The sequence below is a fragment of the Loxodonta africana genome, chromosome 9 (genome assembly GCF_030014295.1).
Source record: "Loxodonta africana isolate mLoxAfr1 chromosome 9, mLoxAfr1.hap2, whole genome shotgun sequence".
Taxonomy (NCBI): Eukaryota; Metazoa; Chordata; class Mammalia; order Proboscidea; family Elephantidae; genus Loxodonta; species Loxodonta africana.
The window spans coordinates 78,574,908-78,599,565 of record NC_087350.1 but is presented as its reverse complement, the minus strand read 5'-3'; the positions used below and the strand labels follow the sequence as shown (position 1 = coordinate 78,599,565).

General features: G+C 48.5%; 1 protein-coding gene across 3 annotated transcripts in view; it reads right to left on the bottom strand.

Moving 5' to 3' along the window:
• The window catches only part of CORO2A (coronin 2A), a 75,161-nt gene that overhangs the window by 3,821 nt on the left and 46,682 nt on the right, over positions 1–24,658 (bottom strand). For all 3 annotated transcript variants that reach the window (XM_003407574.4, XM_064291687.1, XM_064291686.1), the window contains exons 3-11: positions 11,089–11,205; positions 8,431–8,580; positions 7,437–7,616; positions 6,546–6,662; positions 5,515–5,619; positions 4,168–4,264; positions 2,949–3,061; positions 2,543–2,633; positions 1,253–1,527 (exon numbers count right to left, since the gene is read on the bottom strand). In XM_003407574.4, the coding sequence (XP_003407622.1) occupies positions 1,253–1,527; positions 2,543–2,633; positions 2,949–3,061; positions 4,168–4,264; positions 5,515–5,619; positions 6,546–6,662; positions 7,437–7,616; positions 8,431–8,580; positions 11,089–11,205 (1,245 nt within the window). The remainder of the gene's footprint in view (positions 1–1,252; positions 1,528–2,542; positions 2,634–2,948; positions 3,062–4,167; positions 4,265–5,514; positions 5,620–6,545; positions 6,663–7,436; positions 7,617–8,430; positions 8,581–11,088; positions 11,206–24,658) is intronic.

Below are 24,658 nucleotides of genomic sequence, written 5' to 3'. Positions count from 1 at the left end.
CTTCCGTGAGATGCCAGCCCTTGTGTTTTTAGCTACTACAGTGAAACCTGTGAGAGCGGGAACTCAGTGGGACTGTCTTGTTTTTCCGGGTCTTGTAAGTTTTCTACCTCTGACAGGATGCAGTCTTACCATTTTCCTGTTGCTCTCTTATTAGTGGAAAATATTTGAGTTTTCCTTCTCTGACAGGTTTCCACCTTATATAGGTTTCTGCTTACACAGGTTTTACTGTATATATCAACTGTTATGGATTGAATTGTGTCCCCCCAAAATATGTGTTGTAAATTCTAACCCTTAGACCTGTGGTTATAATCTCATTTGGGAACGGGTTTTTTTTGTTATGTTAAGAGGCCCTATCAATGCCGGGCGTGTTTTATGCCAGTCACCTTTGAGATATAAGAAGAGCAGGTTAGTCATAGAGAAGCAAGCAGAGATGGGGGAAGACAGATGCCACACCACATGAAGATCACGAAGGAACCAAGGAACAAGGACCTTCCCCAAGAAGAGAAAGCCTTCCCCCACTCAGTCCCTGAATTCAGATTTTTACCCTCCTAAACTCTGAAAGCATAAATTTCTGTTTGTTAAAGCCACGCACTTGTGGTATTTCTGTTATAACAGCATTAGATAACTAAGACACTGACTCCCAGGACTGCTGAGAGAATTAAATCAGATAATATATCCAAAGTGCCTAACATAGGACCTGGTACACAGTAGGCACTTAATAAATGTCGACTAAGAAAGCAGAGAAAATCCTAGAATGTCCAAACCAGAAAAGGCGTTAATACCCATCTGGTCAAACTCTCTTCATTTTACCAGTAGCCGTTGAGTCGATCTTGACTCATGGCAACCCAATGTGTGTCAGAGGAGAACTGTGCTCCATAGGGTTTTCAATGGCTGATTTTTCAGAAGTGGATGGCCAGGCCTCCTTTCCAAGGTGTCTCTAGGTAGACTCAAACTTCCAATTAGCAGCTGAGCACATTAGCTATTTACACTACCCAGGTACTCTCTCTTCATCTGACAGGTGAGGAATAAACCTGCCATCTTGGCACCTGCTTGCTGAATGAATTAAAGTGAGTTAAGTGACTAGGCCAGGCCACACAGCTGGTTATTTTTCTCACCCTCATTTTCTCTCTCTTTTTCCCTCCCTCTTGTGTTCCTCCTTTGAGGGAGGGCAGCGCTGATACCCACCCCCAGCAGCTCCCAGCTGGCCCTGTGCAGGCCCTTTGGGTCTCAGCCCACCCCCTTTTGTTCACACCTCATTCTCTGTCTTTGGTGGGGGACATTCGAAAACATCAAAGCCGTTTGTGAGCCAGGCTTTCTTCTCCTCCAGCCTGTGTTCTGTTGCCCGGTGTGGTGGCTTCTCCTCCAGCAGGGAGGAAGGCCTCTGGCCACCCTCTGGAGCCAGATTGTCCATCCAGTCTGGAGCCCGGAGTGAGGCTGCGGCCGAGAAGTTGGAGAGGGGCCTCTCTGGAGGGTGTGGCTGGGGGCTCAGCAGCTCAGAGCCAGGTCTGAGGGACACCAGGTGTGGCCCTGGGAGGGAAGCAAGGGCACTGTGAGGACTGAGTACCCACGAGCAGACAGCTGGGGAGTGAGGGGGGACCGACACACAGAGCCATACAGAGACACACAGATACACATGACCGGTGGCGGGAGATACGGCCACACGCAGACAAGCCCAAACACACAGACCAGGGCAGTCAGCACAAATAACCACACCGCAACTATTTGAACAACACGGGGCATGCACAGGGGCCTGCCCCCAAATACTGCGAGCTCCTTAAGTCAGTCCTACGCACATTGCACTCTCCCATCTACCAAGTCCGTTACTCTCCCAACACCCCCCAGACGCAGGAAAGGCAGGTATCTCGGACTCAGATGGGGACACGGAGGCCCAGAGAGGAGACCTCTTTAAGAATTACACAAAACTGGGATGGATTCGCACCGGCCTCCTGCCCTCCAGTCAGAAGCTCTTCCTTCCAGTAGCTTGGAAGGCCCCTCTCAGCCACTGGGTGTTGAAGGAAATGGGGCGGGGGAGGGGCGAGGAGAGAGGAAGTTCCAATCACAAAGGCAGCTGCTGGGGGGCGGGGACAGTCAGCACACACTGCCCTCTTCCCCCTAGTCTGGTCAGGGAGGGGGAAGTGGGTCGGGGCAGGCAGAGTGGCAGAAGGGCCTGGGCGGCGGCTGCCTAGAGGACCTCCCAGGTCAAGAATAATGGGGCTGGAGCAGGAAGAGGTGGGGGATGGGCAAGGGGAGTCTGGCTGAGACTATCCAGTCACCCTGTACAACCCAGAGTTTAAAGAAATTTCCACAGGGAAATGTCCCTTGAGTTGAGGGAGTTTTCTGAGCCACACGGGACAAGCCTCTCCAGAGGTATCCCCACGCTTTCCCAAACTCATATGTGACCATCCCAGCCACTGGGGACTGACTGTCTTCCGAGGACACAGAAGAATAAAAATACAGGCCAAACCCCTCTCAGCTACCTGGGGCCATTGGGCACTCCATTTTCCTACCACATTCACCTGAGGCTTTTCTCTTCCTTTCTCACCTCTGTTCACCCCACTGAGCCACTCCTGGGCCGTCATAGAGGGCTGGGCTCCTGCTGTTGGGGGGTAGATGTCCTCTTGGTAGGATTCCGACTGTAGGAGAAGTCAGGACAGACAGATGACGGTGGTAGGAGGGGCTGCCCAGGTGGGACAGCCCTTGAGAGCTGGGAGTCCAGTCTCTCCTCACCCCTGCTGAGGTGGGGAAATCAAGGCCCAGAGAGCAAAGGGACTGCCCAGAGTCCAGCAACTCAAGAGTAGATGTGGGTGAGACCCAGGACTCCTGGCTCCTGGTGACACTACACTGACCATGAGAAAGTCCTTCCCCTTGAGGAGTGGCCACCAGCCTCCCTGTGGCGGGCCCCTGACACCCCGGCCCTGCCTCCCTCCCGCATGGCCCCACCACCCTACCCGCCGGGGCACGATCATGGATACAGGCTCGATGAGGCTTTTGGTTGTGATCAGCTTGTAGAAGCGGAAGATCTCACAGGAGGACACGTCGAGACCTCTCTTTGGCATGACACCTGCGGGCAGATGGCCAGGGCGATAAGAGGTTACAGGCTGGGCTAGGGGCCAGAGGGACCCAGGGTGAGTCGAAAAAACAGGCTCCACAGCTGAACATCAACAGCAACCACCCTCCTTTCTCAGCTCAACAAATAGTGAACAAATGCCTATGCTGGGCTGGGTTCTGTGCTGGGGAAACGCTGTCCCCACCTTCAAGGGTTTAAATTATTCTAGCTACACTTTTCTAGGTTTGTTCTGCATGTTGTGGATGAATGCCATGGAGTCAATTCTGACGCATAGCGACCCCACGTGACAGAAGAGAACTGCTTCGTAGGATCCGCAGTTTGAATCTAACAGCCACTCCATGAGATGTGGCAATCTGCTTTCATGAAGATTACAGCCTTGTTTTTCTTACAGGGTCACTGGAAACCCTGGTGGTGTAGCAGTTAAGTGCTACAGCTGCTAACCAAAAGGTTGGCAGTTGGAATCCAGCACCTGCTCCTTGGAAACCCTATGGGGTAGTTCTACTCTGTCCTACAGGGTTGCTATGAGTTGGAATCACCTCGATGGCAACAGGTAGACTTTTCAGAAGCAGATCGCCAGGTTTTTTTCCCGCAGAGCCGCTGGGTTAGCTCAAACCATCAACCTCTCGGTTGGCAGCTAAGCACTTAACTGTTTGTACCACCAGGGCTCCTTTTGCTCTGCATAGGGTCCCCCATCTCCAGCCCCACAGCTCCTCTGAGCCAAATGCATTTTAAAACGTGGAGATGGAAGGTGCTGCTCCCTAGAAGCTCTCTCAGGTCAGCCTCTCACATCTCCCTGCTTTTGTTGTAACTGCTCTTCCCTGTGCCTGGAGCACCTTCGTCTTCTCCTGATGCTCTACTGTACTTCCTCCTTCAGCTCCTCAAACGCTGCTTCCTCTGGGAAGCCCTCCCTGACTTCCTTATTTGTGCTCTCAGACAACCTCCTGCACACCCCAATTATAATTACAGTCAGAGTGTTGGGATGCCATCTCCCCTACAGAATGTGAGCCCCTCCAGGGAGGGCCCATGCCTGACTCACTCCTGTCTCCCTAGGCCTGACACTGAAGCGCTGACCCCAAGAGGCCTCAGGGCCTTACACTCACCAATCCCCTTTTGTGGGTGATAGGATCGGTATTCAGTCAGGTAGTTCAAGTGAGGCTTGTCTGAGCTCACCTCATAGTAGCGGATGTTCCCGTCTCCCTGAGGAGGAAGGTCAGATTCAGAACCCCATCAGCTCCCCACCTGGCTGCCCACACCACACAGCAAAAACCTGGCTCTCAGAGTGAGTGGCTGGCAAACCCATCTCACACAAGGGAAACACCAGGAGCTCAGGGTCCCAAAACTAAGGTGGGAGTGGGGTTTTCATTTCAACATTCCACCCCCCAGCCATGACCCAAAGCCCAACTCTGTTCTCTAAAGCTGAAGCTTTGGGAAGACAGGCCCCAATCCCACTCCCATAGAGAGCCACATAGGAAGGTCAGAACTGGCTGGTCCTCAGACACCAGTCATAGGTCTTACCCGTAGGAGGTGCTCTGATTCTCATAACAACTGGGCTGCTCCTGGCATTGGTGGGCAGTGGTCAGGGATGTCATATATGGGACCCAAACCAAACCCAGTGCCTTCGAGTCAATTCCGACTCGTAGAGACCCTGTAGGACAGAGTAGGACTGCCCCATAGAGTTTCCAAGGAGTGCCTGGCAGATTCAAACTGCCGACCCTTTGGTTAGCAGCCGTAGCACTTAACCACTACGCCACCAGGGTTTCCCGTATATGGGAGAGTCCTACCCAGTGAAGACCTATTCTGCCCAAAATTCAAAGAGAAAGACTGACTGGTCCCTCCTCATCTGGACCCAGAGTTGGGGAGAGACTAGTCCAGGATGACCAGCCAAAGGCCTGATGGGAGAGTGGCTGGGCTCACCACTGGGGAAGTGGGGACAGCAAGTGTGTGCCCCAGGGTAGGTGTGGAGCAAGCGGGGCTCACAGGCTCTCTTCCCTCCCTACCAGGGGCATTAAAAGGAAGGGGCTGTCACTGCAGGGGCAGAGAAGGCCCTGCCATGGTTTCTGCACTCTGGTCCGTCTTCAGGGCCCCCAAAATACTGAATGCAGAACAGTGTGTGCATGGCATACCCACATTTCAACACAATCATTTAAACAAGTGTCTGTTAGGATCTGACCCTACTTTCCATGAAGAGTTCTGTGAGTAGGATGGAAGAACTGTTTCCACTCAGTGGGGACTCTGCCTGCCTTCCTCATGCCTCTGGGCACCCTGACAGGCCCCCATAGGGAGTGGTCTGGCCCCTGCTCCACCCCCACAGGCCCCAGAGAGGAAGTGGCCTGGCTCCTGCTCCAACCCTCACAGGCCCCAGGCTGCTGTCTGGCACCAGTGGGGCCAGGCTGGGGGGAGGCGGGGGGCGCACCTCCCCACCCATGCCCCACCCATGCCGGGCTGACCTTTCCCACCACGTAGAGCATGTTGGTGTCCACATCATAGAAGGGAAACAGCACTCCCGAAGAGCCATCCAGGTCTTCCTCTGTGAGAGGCACAGAGAGGTTGTCCTGTGAGGAAAGGGGAGATCAGGAAGGCCAGCGGTCACTCACAGGGCCCTCAGCCTGGACAGGGGGGAACAATGTACTCTGTGAGACAAGAACTCCTGCCATGGCGGGGTGGGGGGTAGAGCGTGTGTGTGTTAGACAGACTGAGTTTGTGTGTGTGTGTGTGTGTGTGTGTGTGTGTGTGAGAGAGAGAGAGAGAGAGAGTGAGTTTGCGTGGGTGAGAGACTGAGCTTGTGTGTATGTGGAGCATGGCAAGGGTGCCCCAGCTTCTTGAGGTCCAATCTGTGGGCTGCTCTTTGATGGAGATGATATTTTTAAAGACACTAAAACGCTACTACCATCTTCAATTTCGCCATTAACAAACCACTTTTCAGACACTAATCCTACTCTAATCTTCCCTCCACGTATTTTATTTATTTCAGCAAATTAAGAAGGAGACCCAGAAAGGGGAAGCGATTTGCCCAGTCTCTGAAATGTCTGTCAAGTGCTCCTTCGTATCAATACTGCTTGGCCTAGACTTCATCCCACCCCCGTGACCCACCTCCTCTCCCACAGCTGCCCTAAATGACAAGCCCATACCCCTCACTATTTCATTCTCTGTCTTTGCTCTAGCTGTTCCCTCTGCCCAGAGGCCCTCTCCCTCCCCCACCTTGCCCTCTAGTCCTGGTCCCAGGTTCCGCCACTTGCCCTCCCCCACACCAGAGCCTCTCATGAGTCCTGACCAGTTCTTTCCCGGAACTATAAGACACACACAGGTCTGGGCTCACCCAATGGACTGTCAGCATCTCCCCACTATTCATGCCTGGATCCCCACCACCTGGCAGACTATGTTAAGTAGGTATTTGAGAAATGAATGAATGAACAAATGAATAGAGTGAGCACTCAGCTGAGAGGTGAGGGGTGGGGGTGGGACTAGGTGCGAGACTCACCTGGTCCCACAGGGCCATCTGCCGGTTGTTCCATCGAGATGTGCCTGTGGATAGCAGCTTCTTCATGTTCCCCAGAAACAGCACCTTGCTGGCCCGGTGCCCCTTGTAGTTGGCTTCCTGGAAGGACAGGTGCCGATGGTAGTAGAGAGACCCTGGTGGCAGCTGGTAGACGTTAAGCTGCTGCTCCACTGGGAATGCCTGCCTTTCTCACCCCATCTCCACCTGGAGAAACTTGCAGGGGCACCACCTCTAGGAAGCCTTCCCTGAACAGGGAGTCTTTCCCTTCTATTTTTTTCTTTTTTTTGAGGGTTATTTTCCTAAGCTGTAACCTAACTAACCTATCCCGTTGCTGTCAAGTCGATTCTGACTCATCTGAGCTGTAGGAGAGACAAAGTTCTGCTCAGCTCCAAGCTCTTTCTGGAAGAATGTTAAGAATCTACCCTGTGCCGTGCACGGGGTGGGTGGGCAGTGTCACCTGTGTTACTTCATTTAATCCTCTGAAAGGGCTACGACTCCGCTGTTCTTGCAGAGGAGAAAACAGGCTCAGAGAGCAGAAAGCACTTGCCTAAGGTCACACCATAGAGAAACAGTGCAGCCCTTAGCTCTCCTAACCCCATGGCCAGTGACAAAGCTGAGGTGAACCCATAAGTGTTGGAGTTAGATCAGGTTCAAATTCCAGCTCTCAATATGAGCAAGTCACTTAACCTCTCTTTGGCCTAGGTTTCCTCATCTGAAAAATGGGGATATCCTACCTCCCAGGGATGCTGGGAGTTCAGAAGGGCATAACATATGTGAAGGTTGTTCTCAGAAGACCCCCCTATCCCCACTCTGCTCCTGGTTCCTCTGACCTCTATCCTCTCACCCCATGCCAGATGCTAAACCAGCACTGACTTTGAGAACGGTTCCCCCTCGGGGGTCGATGATCCGAATCTTGCGGTCTTTACAGGTGGTGGCCAGTAGGCTGCCGTTGATGTTGAAGGACATGGAGAGGATCACGTCCTGGTGACAGTCAATTGTCCTCACGGGGCTCTTGATTACAGACTCCTTTGTGTCCAGTTTCCAGACCATCACCTGCATGGCAGAAAGCCAGCTGGGCACAGCAGCACCACCACCCCTAGCCCCACCCCTCACAGTCACATGCAGGCCAGGCTTCGGCGAAACACAGTACCCCCAGGAGGGAAGCTGCAGATGGTAGCCTGGCCAAGAGGCCTTGGATGGGATGGATCTGTGGCTGAAGCTGCCACGCAGTAGCAGGGGAAGCTGGGAGTCAGGCTGTCTGGCAGTGAAAAGAAAACACCATCTGCCTTTGAGCAAAAAAACATCCACGCTGGGAGTACCCCAGGGAACCAGCTAATCCAGGGGGTTTCAAACTGTTTTTAGCAGCAGCTTCTACCTCATGCAGATAAACATGGCTGCCATGTTTAGTTGCACAGGCTGTGCACTGCACAGCTCCAGGGCAATCCATTCCCATAGCCTAGGATGTAAATAGTGCCCCTGGAGTTGTGCACAGAATAACCTGCACAACCATATGCAGTAACCCTGCAGACACAACCTACATAAACAGAGAAGAGAGTGCTTCTGATCAGAAGGAGGTGAAAAGCCCAGAGCCCCCAGCCCCTCCTCCCTCCCCTGTTTTATCCATCATAGAGGCCCCTGAGGTGCCTCTGTAACCCCCATAGAGTTGTGAAGGGAAAAGTTTAAAAGCCTTGGCTATGGTCTCAACCCCATTTTTGTACAGCTTGGGAAACTGAGGACCAGAGAAGTCAAGGGACTTGCCTAGCTTATACTGCAAGTCAGAGACCTAGTTGGGAGAGAATCCACAGCGCTTGGGAACAGGGGGACTTCCCTGGGCAGGGCCTAACCTATCCCTTCCAGGCAGACCCACCTTGTAGTCATAGCCAGAGCTGAAGAGGATGTTGGCGGCTGTGGGGTGCCACTCCACCAGGCCCACTCTGCGGGAGTGGCCCACCAGCTCCTTCCTGAAGGTTGTGAGGTTCCTTGACAGCAGCTGCTTTGGGATGTCCCAGATCTTAATCTGGTAAGGAGACAGGGCCCAGGGGGAGGGTTAGCCAGGGCCACCTCAGAGTCCTGCCACCCCAAGCCTCAGAACCCAGCATTCAGCAGAAGGGCCAGGGAAGCTCTCTGTGTATCCACCTCTCACTCTGTGGTGGGGAAGCTTGGGGCCCTCAGAGGGCCAGGGGCTTTGCCAAGGTCCCTCGGCTTGAGCAGGGACAGGCATTAAGCCAAGATAAGCCAAAGTTTCCAAATCTGTACCCTGGTAATCCCTGCCATCCTACTGACCTTGGGTGGGCCACAGGTCTGTGTCTCAGGCTAGATGTCAGAGCAAATCTGCCTCCCAGCCTAGGATATCCCCCAAAGTACAATGGTCTGCCCACTCCTTGTCCAAAGGCCCAGAGTGGAGCCTCGAGTATCAGGGTGACATGTTTGTTCTACATCCTCAGGCACTAGGGAGCCAGTGCAGACTCTGGATCAGGACTGAGCAGAGGCAAATTCTGTGCTTTGGAGGAGCCCTTGGATTGTATTGCCTGGAAAAGGAAAGACGAAAGGCTAGAAGACGAAGCTGGATGGGGCCATAGGCCTGTAGTACACAGTGAGGCCCTGGGAGAAGGGCTGGTTAGAAAGCCCCAGCAGGTGGACCTCAGCTCAGCCTAAAGAAGGAACATCTAGTGTCCGAGAATGGAAGAGGGGCTGCCATGACAGAAAGTAAGCTCCCTGTCATGGAAGCATACAAATGGAGGTACTGGGGGGTGCTGCAGAGAAAAATGGAGCCCAGGATGGTGCTGACCTGATGTTCCTAACTGTCCTGTAGGGTTCTCAGGCTCCTAAATGATTGCACACACCCCTTAGAAATACACAGGTTTTTCAAGTAGACTTTGTTTCAATTCAGCAAATATTTATTTTCTGGTTGTCCTGGATTTAAAAAAAGGAAGCCAGCCCTGAAAAAGAAGTGCCAGGGTCGACAGATGGGTCTGGGGAGGGCAGTGGCTGCACAGAACTAGACCTGGACTGGTGGGCAGACTCTTGGCGGGTCTGTTTCGGAGGTGTAGACACCATTCCCAGCACTGCGGCAGCTAAGACTGTCCACTCCCCAGAGTTGGAGAGCCATCCTTCCCCCACAGGTCCCAGGGAGGAGACAGCTGAATACTTCTTTCACAAGGGCCTAAATTCACTCTGCGGTGCTGCTGGGGGCAGAAAAGGCACTGCCACTCCCCATAATCATGTCCACTCCCCCTGCCCCTGGGGCTTCTGGTACTGGACAGCAGCAGACCATGGGGCCAGATAGGGATTTAATAGTCTTAAGGGAGCCTTCAAAGCGAGCTTGAAAGCCCAGGTATTACTGCAGTGGGGACAGTGTCAGGTACTGGATGCCCTGTTAGAAGCCCTGCACTCACTGGAGACAAAGCCAGTTCTCAGAGGGCCTGGCCGTTCCGCAGGCACTGTCCTTTATGTTTCTCAGCATCCTCTGTATGGAAACCCACACAACTTTCCTAAGACTTTTCTGCCTCCTCTTCTGATGAACTGGTCTGCTTCCTCTGATTAGCTAGTGACGGCTCTGTAATATAGTTTATTTCCCTTTTTGCCTTGGCTGCCAGGCAGTTCAGAGTTAAACCTGGAGCTCAGCTGCTGCAACCTTCCTTAGCCAGTTTCTGGTATTATTTCCTCACCTTCCTCCATTTGTGGCTCTTGCAATTTTGAGAGGTGGCACAGCTCAGTGGAAAGAGAATGGGCTATGCAGTTGGATGGGCCTCAGTCTAAAGCCTGGCTCTGCCTCCCAGAAACTGTGTGATCATGGGTAAATAGCTGTACCTCTCTGATCGTTGGCTTCTCCACCACAAAATTATCCTACCTTATGGGGTGGCTGGGAAGATCGAGTGACATGGTATGTATAATGAGTAAGGAACATAGCATGATCACAAAAAATGGTAACTATGACTTTTTTCCTTATTTTAATCATCTGATCATATCCGTGTCTTTTAAGCCACACCTACTGTGTTTTAGAAGTAGGCACGGAATAAATTATAAACAAATAACACTGGGTATCGTGGGGACAGGGGCTATACCCTTGGTACAGAACAGGAACTCAAAAATGTTGGTGGAACTGCAGCTTTGGGAATGATTTAGGTGTCCATACTCATACAAGGGTCCACTTCCATCCTTTTGAAGCTCACTTTCCCATTGTCTGTGAGATTAAGGGGGCCTAATATTTTCTGGTCACAGCATTTCACAGTTTCCCCAAAGGGTGGGCTTTCCCGTTGGAATATGAATCTCACTGGACTTTGATAAGATAAATGGGAGCTATTTTATAGGTGGAGAAACTGAGGTACCCCCAAATCCCATAGAGTTCAGAATTTTCCTCTTCAATCTGCTTTCTTCCCTCCCCTACAGTGATCTCACGTTGGTGATGAAGGAGTTGGAGAGCAAAAGAGCTGAGCACAGACACCATTCAACCTTCCCTGGGCCCCTCTCCCACTCTTTTCAGTTACGAGAACAACTTCAGGAACTGCTCAAAGCTGGCACTCACCGTGGTATCTTCAGAACAGGAGGCAATCTCGAAATCATCAAAAGGGTTCCACTTGATGTCTAAGACGTTTCCTCTATGTCCGCAGACCTTGGGGAAGTGAGGGTCCAACTTTCCTGTCTGCAAAACAGTACCCAAGAGGGTTGGGGAGGGGAGGAGGCTAATTCCACTTCAGCTTCTGCAGTCAGTCAGTCAGTCAGCCAGCAACCACTGAGTGGACAGGAAAACGTAAGGGACAAAACTAGGTGTGACTCCAGGCCCTACCACAGATTCTCTGTGTGATCCTGGGTGAGTTACTCCATTTCTCTGAGCCTCAGTGTCCTCCTCAGTAAGATGGAGGCAATAATAGCCAAAATATGACCTTGAGTCTATCCCTCCTGAATTTAGAGACCATCTCAAGAATAGATTTGATGCCTTGAACACTAACGACCAAAGACCAGACGAGTTTTGGAATGACATCAAGGACATCATACATAAAGCAAGAAGTCATTGAAAAGAGAGGAAAGAAAGAGAAGACCAAGATGGATATCAGAGGAGATTCTGAAACTTGCTCTCGAACATCGAGCAGCTAAAGCAAAAGGAAGAAATGATGAAGTAAAAGAACTGAATAGAAGATTTCAAAGGGCAGCTCGAGAAGACAAAGTAAAGTATTAAATGACACGTGCAAAGGCCTACAGGTAGAAAATCAAAAGGGAAGAACATGGTTGGTGTTTCTCGAGCTGAAGGAACTGAAGCCTCGAGTTGCAATAGTGAAGGATTCTATGGGGAAAATACTAAACAACACAGGAAGCATCAAAAGAAGATGGAAAGAATACAGAAAGCAAGGTTGTGTCATCTGCATAATGCAGATTGTTAATGAGCCTTCCTCCAATCCTGGTGGGGCATTCTTCTTCATATAGTGCAGCTTCTTGCATTATTTGCTCAGCATACAGATTGAATAAGTATGGTGAAAAGATAAAACCCTGACACACACCTTTCTTGACTTAAAACCATGCAGTATTCCCTTGTTCTGTTCGAATGACTGCCTCGTGGTCTCTGTACAGGTTCCTCACAAGCACAATTAAGTGTTCTAAAATTTCCATTCTTTGCAATGTTATCTGTAATTTGTTACGATCCACACAGTCAAATGTCTTTGCATAGTCAATAAAACACAGGTAACATCTCTCTGGTAGTCTCTGCTTTCAGCCAGGATCCATCTGACATCAGCAATGACATCCCTCGTTCCACGTCCTCTTCTGAATCTGGCTTGAATTTCCGGTAGCTCTCTGTGGATGTACTACTGCAACCACTTTTGAAAGATCTTCAGCAAAACTCTACATGCATGTGATATTAATGATATTGTTTGCTAATTCTGCATTCTGTGGGATCACTTTTCTTTGGAATGGGCACATATATGGATCTCTTAATGCGGTATATCCATACAATGGAATATTATTCACCCATAAAAAGGAATGGCGAGAAGGCAGTGGTGGTTCAGTGGCAGACTTCTCGCCAGCCTTGTAGGAGACCTGGGTTTGATCCCCAGCCAACGCAACTCAAGTAAAGTCACCATTCATCTGCCAAGTGGGGGCTTGTGTGTTGCGGTGATGCTGAACAGGTTGCAGTGGCGCTCCCAAACTAAGACAGACTAGGAAGAAGGGCCTGCTGATCTACTTCTGAAAATCAGCCACTGGGGGGCGGGAAAGGAATGCAGTACCATGCTATAAAATAGATAGGAGTCCTGGTGGCTCAGTGGTTAAGTGTTCGGCCGCTAACCAAAAGGTCGGCAGTTTGAATCCACCAACCACTCCTTGGAAACCCTATGGGGTGGTTCTACTGTGTCCTGTAGGGTCACTATGAGTTGGAATTGACTGGATGGTAACGGGTTTGGTCTTTTTTTGGTTATAACTTAGATGAAACTTGAAGACATTATGCTAAGTGAAAGAAGTCACACAAAAGGCCACATATTGTAGGGGTTCCACTTATATGAAATGTCCAGATTAGGTGAATGCGGAGCAGTCGTTGCCAGGAGCCGGGGGAGGGGCAATGAGTAGTGACTGCTTAACGGGTGTGGGGTTTCCTTTTCGGGGTCATGAAGATGTTCTGGAATTAGATAGTGGTGATGATCACGCAATTTTGTAAATACACTAAAAACCACTGAATCGTACACTTCAAAATGGTGATTTTATGGGATGCAAATTATATCTCAATTAGAAAAAAGGGCATTTCCCTCCCTTTTCTCCTTCCCTGCTGAGAATTCCTGTATAGGTGCAGGGAGGGCCACACAGATCTCTAAGCCCATGCCATGCGGCCCTGAAGCTGAGATTTCCAACTCCACTGACAGACTTGGATTTTCTGGGGTCTCAGGGCAGTGACACTTCAGTTGGTCACAGAACCTTGGAGCTGTGAGTGTTCAACCCCCTCACTTTACAGAACCCAAAACTGAGGCTAGAAGTGATCTGTCCGGACCATACCACATGGCCTTGGCAGAACAGGGACCAAGACCCAGGCCTTCTATCTGCCAATGTAGGCATCACCCGACATCTACCACCAGGCCTTGGGGTCTGGAGCCCACCCACTGGAAGGTTTCACTGGCCATTTTTTATGTCTAAGCAAAAGAGACAGCTAAGGAGGGAACTGGCCAACATCACGCATCCAGCAAATATTTACAAGATACCTGCAGGACAGGCCCTATGCCAGGTGCTGTGGGTGAGGCGAACGCAAGACACAGTCCTTGACTGCACAGAATCAATCGTGTAGGATTCTTTTAAAGGGAATTTTCAGGCACAGAGTGGGGGCTCAGGGAGCACCCTGCCTCCTCTTCTTCCTCACCTCCCTGACTCTGCAGAGACCACTGCACTTCTGTGTGACGTCCCTGAGACCGTGCCCAGTCATGACGGAGCAAAGATGCAGGGGTGGTCTCTGCCCTTGCTTTGAAGGCTGGGAGGTGGGCAGCTGCAATGAGAATAGAAACAGGGTTTCCCGGCCACCTCTGGCAAAGCAGGAAAGGCAGACAACCGAGCCTCTGGTTCATGGGGTCTCATGTATGCAATTTAATAGCTCTGCAAACAGAGAGGTGGTCCTGGGCTCCCCTTCCAGAAATGCTCTCTGCCCAGCTCAGCTCTCAGCTCTCGGGAATAGGGTATTACCGGTACATGACCTAGGCTGAACCCACACTGGATCCTGTACAGGAAAGGAGAATGCTATAAAGGACACTATTTGACAGCTCGGGACACAAAGGGTAGATTAGACAGGAATATTGTATCAATGTTAAATTTGCTGACGTTGATAACCTACTGTGGTTACATAGAAAAATATTCCTATTTTTTAGGAAACACTGAATTATTGGGGTAAAAGGCCACAGTATATGAAACTGACTCTCGAGTGGTTCAGAAAAAGACTTATGAACACGCAGACACATTCAAGACAGAAAGGAAAGGAAAAGAAAGCATTTGGGCATGTGCTCTTTGTTAGTCCTGTATGAGGATGTGGGCAAAAGTTCCATTTCCTTCGGATTATTCTGCTGAAAACAAACAGGCCCCAGACTGGGAAGAGAGGTGCACGCTCCCTGCCACCCCACCTGCCAGCACTAGCCATGGGACCACTGCTCTAGCCACTGCCCTCTCGCCCAGCCTCCAGGCCACCCTGCACGCTGTCCTCACCACGAGCTTTCAAGACTTAGAATCTGAGCATGTCATGCCTCTGCTCAAATTTTGCAAGTCTATTTTTTTATCCGTAAAATATGAACTATGAAAAAAATCTCTTCTTTCCAGAGTTGTCATGAAGGCTAAATGAGATGCTGTGCATAAAAAGCCTAACAGTGACGTCCTGTAGTAAGCGCTCACTACACAGTAGCCATTACTGTACGTATACGTACGTGTGTGTGAGTGTGTACAGACACATATGTCTGCATATCAGTACTGAGAAAAAAAGACTGGAAGGAAATGCACCAAAATGTTACTCCAGTTATCTATACATGGTGAGTAAATGAGAGGTTTTTTCATCATCTTCTTTTTTTTTTAATCTCCTAAACTTTCTAAAAAAAAAAGTTTAAATTTTGCAATAAAAAATGACATTTAAAAACAAAACTACAGACTTTCTGAAAAGATGGGACCTTCAAGGACTGGTGAAAAATTTGTTATAAAACTGCAGAGCTTAAAGTGCTCTCAGAGACCAGGGGAGGTAAGCCCAAAGCCAGACTCTCCAATCCTGTACCCCTGGCAGCCTTCGCTAACAGATCACAGCACTCCCTCACTGAGCCTTGACTTGGGGAAGCCCAGACTGGAAAAGGGACTTGCCCAGGGTTACTGGCAGTCTGAGAGGCAGAGCTGGGTTTGAGCCCAGGCCTCTGGCCTCCCAAGTGTGAGTTTGGGGTGTACTGTGCTGTGAGGAAGTACCAGTCTCTCTGAGTCAGTGATTTACCTGCCTTCCTGTACACAGCCTTCCCCTTCTCTTGGATCACTCCCTGGGTCAAAGGGCATAAGCAGTACTGGGGCTTTTGCTATAGGCCACCCAATTGCTCTGGAACCTTAACTTCTACACCCTGGCCCAGGGCCATGCCCCAGTTTCTGCTCTGTGGAAAAGATGATTGTCAGGCTGGCCTTGGGCTGAGCGGGGGCAAACTGCCAGGGAGCCCTGTTCAGACCCACGCATCCCGCCTCCTGCCTTTCAGCTCGGTGGAGCCACAGACTCTGGAAAGGTGCTTCAGGGCCAGGCAAGGCTCACATGGATGGGCCGCTCCTCCAGAGCTAAGCTTGGCCTGCGCTCCTCCCAGGCCTCTCAGAAGCAGAAGCCCCACCCCCAGATACCCTCTCTTCCTTCTCAGTCAACAAGGGATGGCTGGTCCTCCCTAGGGGCCAGCAGATTGCTTTATGTCTGAAAGGGTTTTATGCTGAGGACCAGCATTAGTAGACATCAGCCAGTCTGATGGGTTATTGACCAAGCCACTAAAAGTCCTGTCAGGGCAGGGACATTAAAATCGGGAGGCCACTTCCAGCTCTTTCTTTGTCCACTACGCCTGCAGTCAGCCAGGGACAGACTTCTCTGATTTATGGGGAACACAGGCTCTAAATCAGAGGAGATACACGTGCTTCCCTCGCAGACTCACCCAGAGCCCTGGCTTGGGTGCAGGAGCCAGACTGCTTGGCCTGGAGGGGCACAACCTCCAAGTCTCCGAGGGCTTGTCCCAGGGCAGGAGGAGTAGACAGGGCTGTAGGACCCCAGAGGGGTGGGGACGTTCCAGGGGGCAGACCTCAGCAGCCAGGATGGAAAAGGCTGCAAGGCCACTGTCATGACCTCCAATTAACCATAATTAGGGAGTCATGTACGTGCCAGGCCCTGGGCCTGGTGCTTGGCTCATATTTGATTCAGCAACCAGTCATCCCAGGAAGCATTACAACCCCCTGCCAAAACCAAACCCACTGCCGTCAAGTCAATTCTGACTCATAGCAACACTACTGAACAGGGTAGAACTGCCCTATAGAGTTTCCAAGGCTGTAAATCTTTACGGGAGCAGACTGCCACATCTTTCTCTTGTGGAGCTGCTGGTGGGTTCAAACTGCTGACCTTTCAGTTAGCAGCCAAGCACTTAACCACTATGTCACCAGGGCTCCCAGGAAGTAGTACAAGAATCCCCATTTTATAAAGGTAGAAGCTGGGGTCAGAGAGGTTGACAATCGTGCACTGAGGGTGATAGAGCCAGTCCACAGCAGAGCCAGGAGAACTGGGGATGCTTCCTCTCACTGCCTGGTCTGCTTCTTGGTAGGTATCATCAGCATCATGTAGGTCTTTCATGGAGGACCTACTATGTGCCTGGCTGCACTGTGGTGCAGGTGGTGACAGAGATGAGCTAGTCACAGTCCCTATCCTACAGGAGTCTCTTGTCTCATGGAGGAGGCAGGATATAATATACTCAAGACTCAGAGAGAGGGGCAAAGAGCCTGGAAGGTCAGTCAGAGAAGGCTTCCTGGAGGAAGAGGCTTTTGAATTGAGCCTTAAAGAGAGGGAGATTTTGACCAGGCCAGGGTGGAGGAGAGGCATTTCAAGTCAGGAAGGCAGACAGGGCTCTACTCCTGGAGATTCACCAGTAGGTTTTAAGTAGGAGGATCCTGAAGCAGCCAGCAAGGAAGGTAGACTGAGGATCCATGGGAAAGGAGGCCAGCCAGGCAAGAGGGGTGAGGCTGTGAGCATGGAGGCTGCTCACCTGCACAGGGCTCATGCTAGACTCAATGGAGAAATGAACAAATGGACAGATGCGCCATGTCCCACCTGGAGGAGGTGAGACGTGGGGCTGGGGGCTGCCCAAAGGAGACTCGGAGTTGAGCAAGGAAGCTTCCCCAATCCTGGGAATGTACACACTTCTAAAATGCACACCCTGTTTGTTCCGGTCATTCATCACCCCTCTCCTTATGAGCACACAGATAAGCATGAGGACTTACCATAGCATCTAATGCCTAGGGCTAGAGGTTACCCTGCTTGGTTACCTCTAGTGACAGGGAGCTCATTTCCTTTCAAGCTGGTTTATTCCACTTTTAGATCTTGTCGATTGGAGAAAACACTTCTTACTCTGAGCCCAGTGTGGCCCCTTCTGTCCCTCCACTCCCCTCTTCCAGTCCTAGTTCTGTTCTTTGGGGCCCCATAGACACATCTGCTCACACTGTCCCAGACCAGCACCTTGGATATTTCAAAGAAGAGGACCTATTCCTTGAGTGTGTTCTTTTCCAGGCTGAAAAGCCCACAGGACTAGAAGGGGCTTTGATGAAGGAGGTGGGACTTCATCTTCAGATGATGGGGATTCCTGGCAGGCACTTGAGCAGGGTTGTGATATGGTCAGAGACAGGCATAAGAAGGGTCAGCCTGGCCTGTAAGAGCAGAGCTCCGAAGTGCCTGTACCCCTCTCCCAGTCACCTGAAGGGCATGGTGTTCCTCCAGCTCCTCAGGCTCACAGCCCCTTTCTGGGCTGGCCTGGTCCTCTCCCATCCCAAGGGGTGTTGCCTTGTTCCTCCTCACACTCCACACCTTGCAGCAAAGTCCACCCTCCTTACCCCTTACCCCTGGAGATGGCTCTGCTGCAGGTGGGGGGTGGTGCCCGGCATTAGGAACCCCCTCCCGGCACATCCCCAAGGCACAGGGCAGCCTCTCCCCAGACCTTCCCATGGTGCCTTTGTTTCCTGAGAACAGTCCTCGGTTGCCAAGGCTGTGGGCGCAGGTTGTAAAACTCGCTTTCCAGCCTACCTCCAAGGTCTCCCTGGGTCATAATGTGCAGACCATAAAATGCAAGAGGGAGGGACTCTGACTGTAGCCAGGCCACCTGACACCACCAGGCAGCCTGGCCCCTCTGAGAACAACTTCCGGGATGCTGGGGTCAAGGCCGGGCACCTTCCACCCCTGACATTCCTTTAAACATTTATTAAATAATTAGCTAGACTGTCCCCTCTTTCGTTCACACTTGACTCATTTACTGAATACCTCTCTGGGTCTGGCATGGGGTGTAATCCTCGGTAGCCAAGGAGCCGCTGTGCATCAGAGCCAAACCCCAGGAGCAGTGGGTCAGTTAAAGCACAGAGTTAAATGAGAATGAGCCACGAAGGCCACACCCAGATCTGGCTTTCCACTCAGGTCCTCACCCTTCCTGCTCAGGGTCCTTCAGGGAGTCATCTCAGTGAGCCTCAGTGTCCTCATTTGACAATGGGGCAGCGTCTGTAAGGCAGCAGAGTAAGCACTCCATCCCTGGTTAAGATGTGACAAAGGGCTCCACAGTTCTGTCCAGCACCTGTGTCCCTTTCCCTCTTTCGGGCTCACGTTCCGCCTCAGGAACACTGGACAAGGTTATGTAAGAGACATATCAACCAAGTGCAAAGTGGTCCAGACCTCATCTGGAGACTGATTCAAACATACCAATCACAAAAGGCATTCTGAGGTGGTTGGGGCCATTTTAACTAGAACTGGGAATTAGATGGTACAAGGAGCCATCAATGTTAATGTTGTGATCATGACACTGTAGTTATGCCAGAAGATGTTCCTATTTTTTAGGGTTGCGTACTGATGTTTGTGGGTGCCAGCTGACACAGTGTCCAGGGTTTGTTTTGAAAAACTTCAGGAAAAAAAGGAGGATAGATGAAGTATGAGTGGTAAACTCCTGATAATTAAAGAACTTGAGTGTTCGGTGTGTAAGAGTTCATTATATTGTTTTCATCTACTTGTATGTTTAAATTTTTTTATAAGTAAAAAAATGAACTAGACGATAGTCTTGCTACTCAAAGCGTAGTTTGTAGGCCAGCAGCATCAGCATCACCTGGGAGGGAGTAGGGTTGCAAGACTGAGTGAATACAATTACAGGATGTCCAGTTAAATTTGAATCTCAGATAAACAAGGAAATTTTTTTTTTAGCATAAGTATATCCTATGCAATATTTTATTTATTGTTATGGATTGAATTGTGTACCCCCTGAAATATGCGTTGGAATCCTAGCCCCTATACCTGTGATATAATCCTGTTTGGAAATAGGGTTTTCTTTGTTATTTAATTAGATCATACCTGAGCTAGGTGGGTTCTAAATCTAATCACTTCTGAGTTATAAAAAGAGCAGTTATATAAAAACATACATGATTCAAGTAAGGGGGAAGACAGACCCATGTGAAGATCATCTACAAGTCAAGGAATCAAGGAAACGCTGAGGCTATAGATAAGGAAGGTACCACACAGTCTAGACCTTGATTTCAACTTTTAGCCTCCAGAACTGTGATAAAATAAATTCTGTTCTTTAAAGCCACCCACTTGTGGTATTTCTGTTACAGTAGCACTAGGTAACTAGGCCACTTATATTTAAAAATTATTTGGCAATTTCCTATAAAATAAACATGCAACTACCATCCAACCCAGCAACTGAACTCTTGGGCATTTATCCCAGAGAAATGAAGACTCATGTTCATACAAAGACTTGTACATGGGTTTTTATAGCCAAAAGACTAGGAACAACCCAGATGTCCTTCAGCAAGTGAATGGTTAAATTCTGGTGCAACCACACCATGGAATACTACTCAGCAATAAAAAGGAATGACTTATTGATAAACACAACAACCCGTATGAATCTCCAGAGAATCATGCTGAATGAAAAAGAAAAGATTACAGGCTGTATGATTACACTTATATAACATTCTTAAAATAGAAAAAGGATAGAAATGGAGAACAGATTAGTGATTGTGAGAGATCAGGAGGGAGTGGGGTGAAGGGAGGTGAGTGGTTACAAAAGAGCAACATGATGGATCCTTGTGGTGATGAAAATGTTCTGTATCTTGACTGTATCAATATCAATATCCTGGTAGTGACATTATACTATAGTTTTGCAAGATGTTATCACTGTGGGTATCCCTAGGTGGTGAAAATGGTTACCACAGTCGGCTACTAGCCAAAAGGTTGGAAATTCAAGTCCACCCAGAAATGTCTTGGAAGAAAGGCTTGGTGATCTACTTCTGGAAAAATCAGTCATTGACATCCCTTACGAAACACAGTTCTACTCTGACACACATGGGGTCACCAAGAGTAAGAGCTGATTCAACAGCAATTGGTTTTAGTATTGGGGGAGGCTGGGTAAAAGGTACAAGGGATTTCTCTGTATTATTTCTTAAAACTGCATTTGCTCACAATTCCTAATCTCAGGACCTACTTATACAGCCACAGTAGTCAAAACGGCCTGGTACTGGTACAACGACAGACAGGTAAACCAGCGGAACAGAATTGAGAGCTCATAAGTAAATCACTTATGGACAGCTGATCTTTGATAAAGTGTCGATGTTCATTAAATGAGGAAGAGAAAGTCTCTTTAACAAATGGTGCTGGCAAAAATGGATATCCATTTGCAGAAAAATGAAACAAGATCCATACCTCACACCACACACAAAATTAACTCCAAATGGATCAAAGACCTAAATATAAAATGGAAAACCATAAAGATCATTGAAGAAAAAACAGAGACAATGCTAGGGGCCCTAATATATTGCATAAATAGAATACCAAACATAACTAAAAATATACAAACAGCAAAAGATAAACTAGATAACTGGGATACCCTAAAAATTAAACACGTATGCTCATCAAAAGTCTTCACCAAAAGAATGAAAAGAGAACCTACAGACTGGGGAAAAAAATTTTGGATGTGACATATCTGAGAAGGGTCTAATCTCTAAAATTTATAGGAAAATTCAGCAGCTCAACATCAGAAAGACAAACAACCCAATTAAAAAAATGGGCAAAGGACATGAACAGGCACTTCGTCAAAGAAGACATTCGGGTGGCTGAAAAACACATGAACAGTTGGTTGCATTCATTAGCCATTAGAGAGATACAAATCAAAACTACAATGAGATACCATCTCATCCCAGCAATAATGGCACTGATCAAAAAAAGAGAAAACAACAAATGCTGGTGAGGTTGTGGGGAGACTGGACCTCTTTATACACTGCTGGTGGAAATGTAAAATGGTACAACCACTATGGAAAACAGTATGGCACTTCCTTAAAAAGTTAGAGAGAAATACCATACGATTCAGCAATCCCACTCCTGGGTATATATCCTAGAGAAATAAGGGCTGTAACAAGAATAGACACATGCACACCCATGTTCATTGCAGCATTATTCACAATAGGAAAAAGATGGAAACAACCTAAGTGCCCATCAATGGATAACTGGATAAACAAACTGTGGTACATATACACAATGGAATACTGCGCAACAATAAAGAATAATGATGAATTTGTGTAACATCTCACAACATCGATGAATCTGGAGGACATTATGCTGAGTGAAATAAATCAGTCCAAAAGGACAAATACTGTATGAGACCACTATTATAAATAATCAAGAAAAGGTTTATACACAGAAAGAAACATTTTTTTGATGGTTATGAGGGGTGGGAGGGGAGGGAGGGAAAATCACTAACTAGAGAGTAGATACGTGTTAACTTTGGTGAAGGGAAAGGCAGTACACAATATGGGGGAAGTCAGTGCATCAAGATCAAGGCAAGGGAAGACATTGAGAGGTACGTAAGAATAAAAGAATAAAAGGCAACGACAGTAAATATTACAACATATACAATCCTGCAACAATAGTAATAACAAACAGTGATTTATGAGCGGATACACTGGTAGATATGTATGCTGAATAGGTAGGGGAAGGCATATGGGCATATGCCCATGTGCATTTATAGGTTTGGCTGTGAATATTTCTACATACATATTTGTGTATGTGCTGCATGTATACTCATATATATAATAGAGCACACGAGGTACACAGTCACAGAAACACAGACATAACCAAACACCTTGTGGGGCTAAGTTACTGGGCTTGAAGGCTAAGGACGTGGTCTCAGGGCACATCTAGGTCAATTGGCATAACACAGTTAATAAAGGCAACATTTTGCATCCTACTTTGGTGAGTATCATCTGAGGTCTTAAAAGCTTTCGAGTGGCCATCTAATATACAACTATTGGCCTCTCTCCGTTTGGAACAACGGAGAGTAAGAAAACCAAAGACTCAAAGAAACAATTAGTCCAAAAGACTAACAGACCACAGGTACCACAGCCTCCACTAGTCTGAGACCAGAAGAACTAGATGGTGCCCGGCTACCACTGCACACTGCTCTGACCAGGATCACAATAAAAAGTCCTGGTTAAAGTGGGAAAAAAATTGTAGAACAAAATTCAAATTCTTGAAAAGACCAGATTTACTGGTCGAAGAAAGCCTGGAGGAACCCCAAGACTATGGCCCTTAGACACCCTTCTACCTTGGAACCAAGGCATTCCAGATCACCTTTCAGCCAAATAATAGATAAAAAAAAAAAGATAGGCCTATAAAATAAACAATAACACCCACGAGGAAAGTGCTTTTTAGAACAATCACCTATATGAGATCAAAAGGGCAACATCTGTCCAAAAGCAAACATGAAAAGGCAGTAAAACCAGACCAATGGAAATGGGAACTCAGGGTAGTAATGGGGAGAGTGGTGACATATTGCGGGGACTGCAACCAATGTCCAGAACAATCTGTGTATAAACTATTGAATGGGAAACTAATTTGCTCTGTAAACCTTCACTTAAAGCACAATTAAAAAACAAAAAGAAAGAAAATATTGCAGTTGAAGCTACAATTACCTCAAAATAAAATATTTAATTAAAAAGAAAAACTATGAAAAAATGATTTGTTGTTTATCTGAAATTCAAATTTAACTGGGCATCCTATATTTTATCTGGTAACCCTGGGAGCTGGTTGGAAATGCAGAATCTCCACCCCACTTCAGGCCCACAAAATCAGAATCTTCAACAAAGTCTGAGAAGCTCTGATAAGTGGCTTTGTGCTCCTGGGAGTGCCTGGATTCCTAGGAGTCTGTGATGGTAGCAATTAACATGTGTCCTCGAGCTATTTCTGATACCTCACAAAGCCCAAAGGGAATCTCACATTTTACTAGAGGATTAGGCTGAGTTTTAACATCTCTAGGAGCCCTGGCTGCTAACCAAAAGATTGGCCGTTCGAATCCACCAGCTACTCCTTGGAAACCTAGGGGGTAGTTCTACTTTGTTCTATAGGGTCGCTATGAGTCGAAATCAACTCGACGACAATGGGTTTGGGTTTATGGATTTAGGAGCCCTGGTGGCACAGTGGTTAAGTGCTTGGTTGCTAACCAAAAGGTTGGTGGTTCCAGCACGGGCTCTGCTGGAGAAAACATCTAGTGAGCTGCTCCTGTAAAGATTACCAAAAACCAAGCCTGTTGCCATCGAGTCAATCCCAGCTCACAACGACCCTATGGGACAGAGTAGAACTGCCCCATAGGGTTTCCAAGGATCACCTGGTAGATTTGAACTACCAACCTTTTGGTTAGCAGCCAAACTCTTAACCAGTTCGCCACCAGGGCTCTACATCAAAGTTGTCGTTGTTAGGTGCTGTAGAGTCAGTTCCAGCCCACAGTGACCCTATATACAACAGAATGAAACACTGCCCAGTCCTGTGCCATCCTCACAATCACTGTTATGCTTGAGCCCATTGCTGAAGCCACTGAGTCAATCCATTTCATTGAGGTTCCTTCTCTTTTCTGCTGATCCTCTATTCTACCAAGCCTGGTGTCCTTCTCCAGGGACTGGTCCCTGCTGATAACATGCCCAAAGTATGTGAAATGAAGTCTCGCCATCCTAGCTTCTAATGAGCATTCTGCCTGTACTTCTTTCAAGACAAGTTTGTTCTTCTGGCAGTCCATGGTATATTCAATATTCTTCGCCAACACTATAATTCAAAGGCATCAATCCTTCTTCGGTCTTCCTTATTCACTATCCAGCTTTCACATGCGTATGAGGTGATTGAAAACATCATGGCTTGGGTTAGGGGCGCCTGAGTCCTTAAAGTGACATCTTTGCTTTTTAACACTTTAAAGAGATCTTTTTTCTGGGTTTTGAAGCAGATCAGCCCAATGCAACACGTTGTTTGATTTCGTGACTGTTGCTTCCATGGGTGGTGACTGTGGATCCATGTAAAATGAAAACCTTGACAACTTGGATCTTTTCTCCATTTATCATGATGTTGCTTATTGCTCCAGTTGTGAGGATTTTTG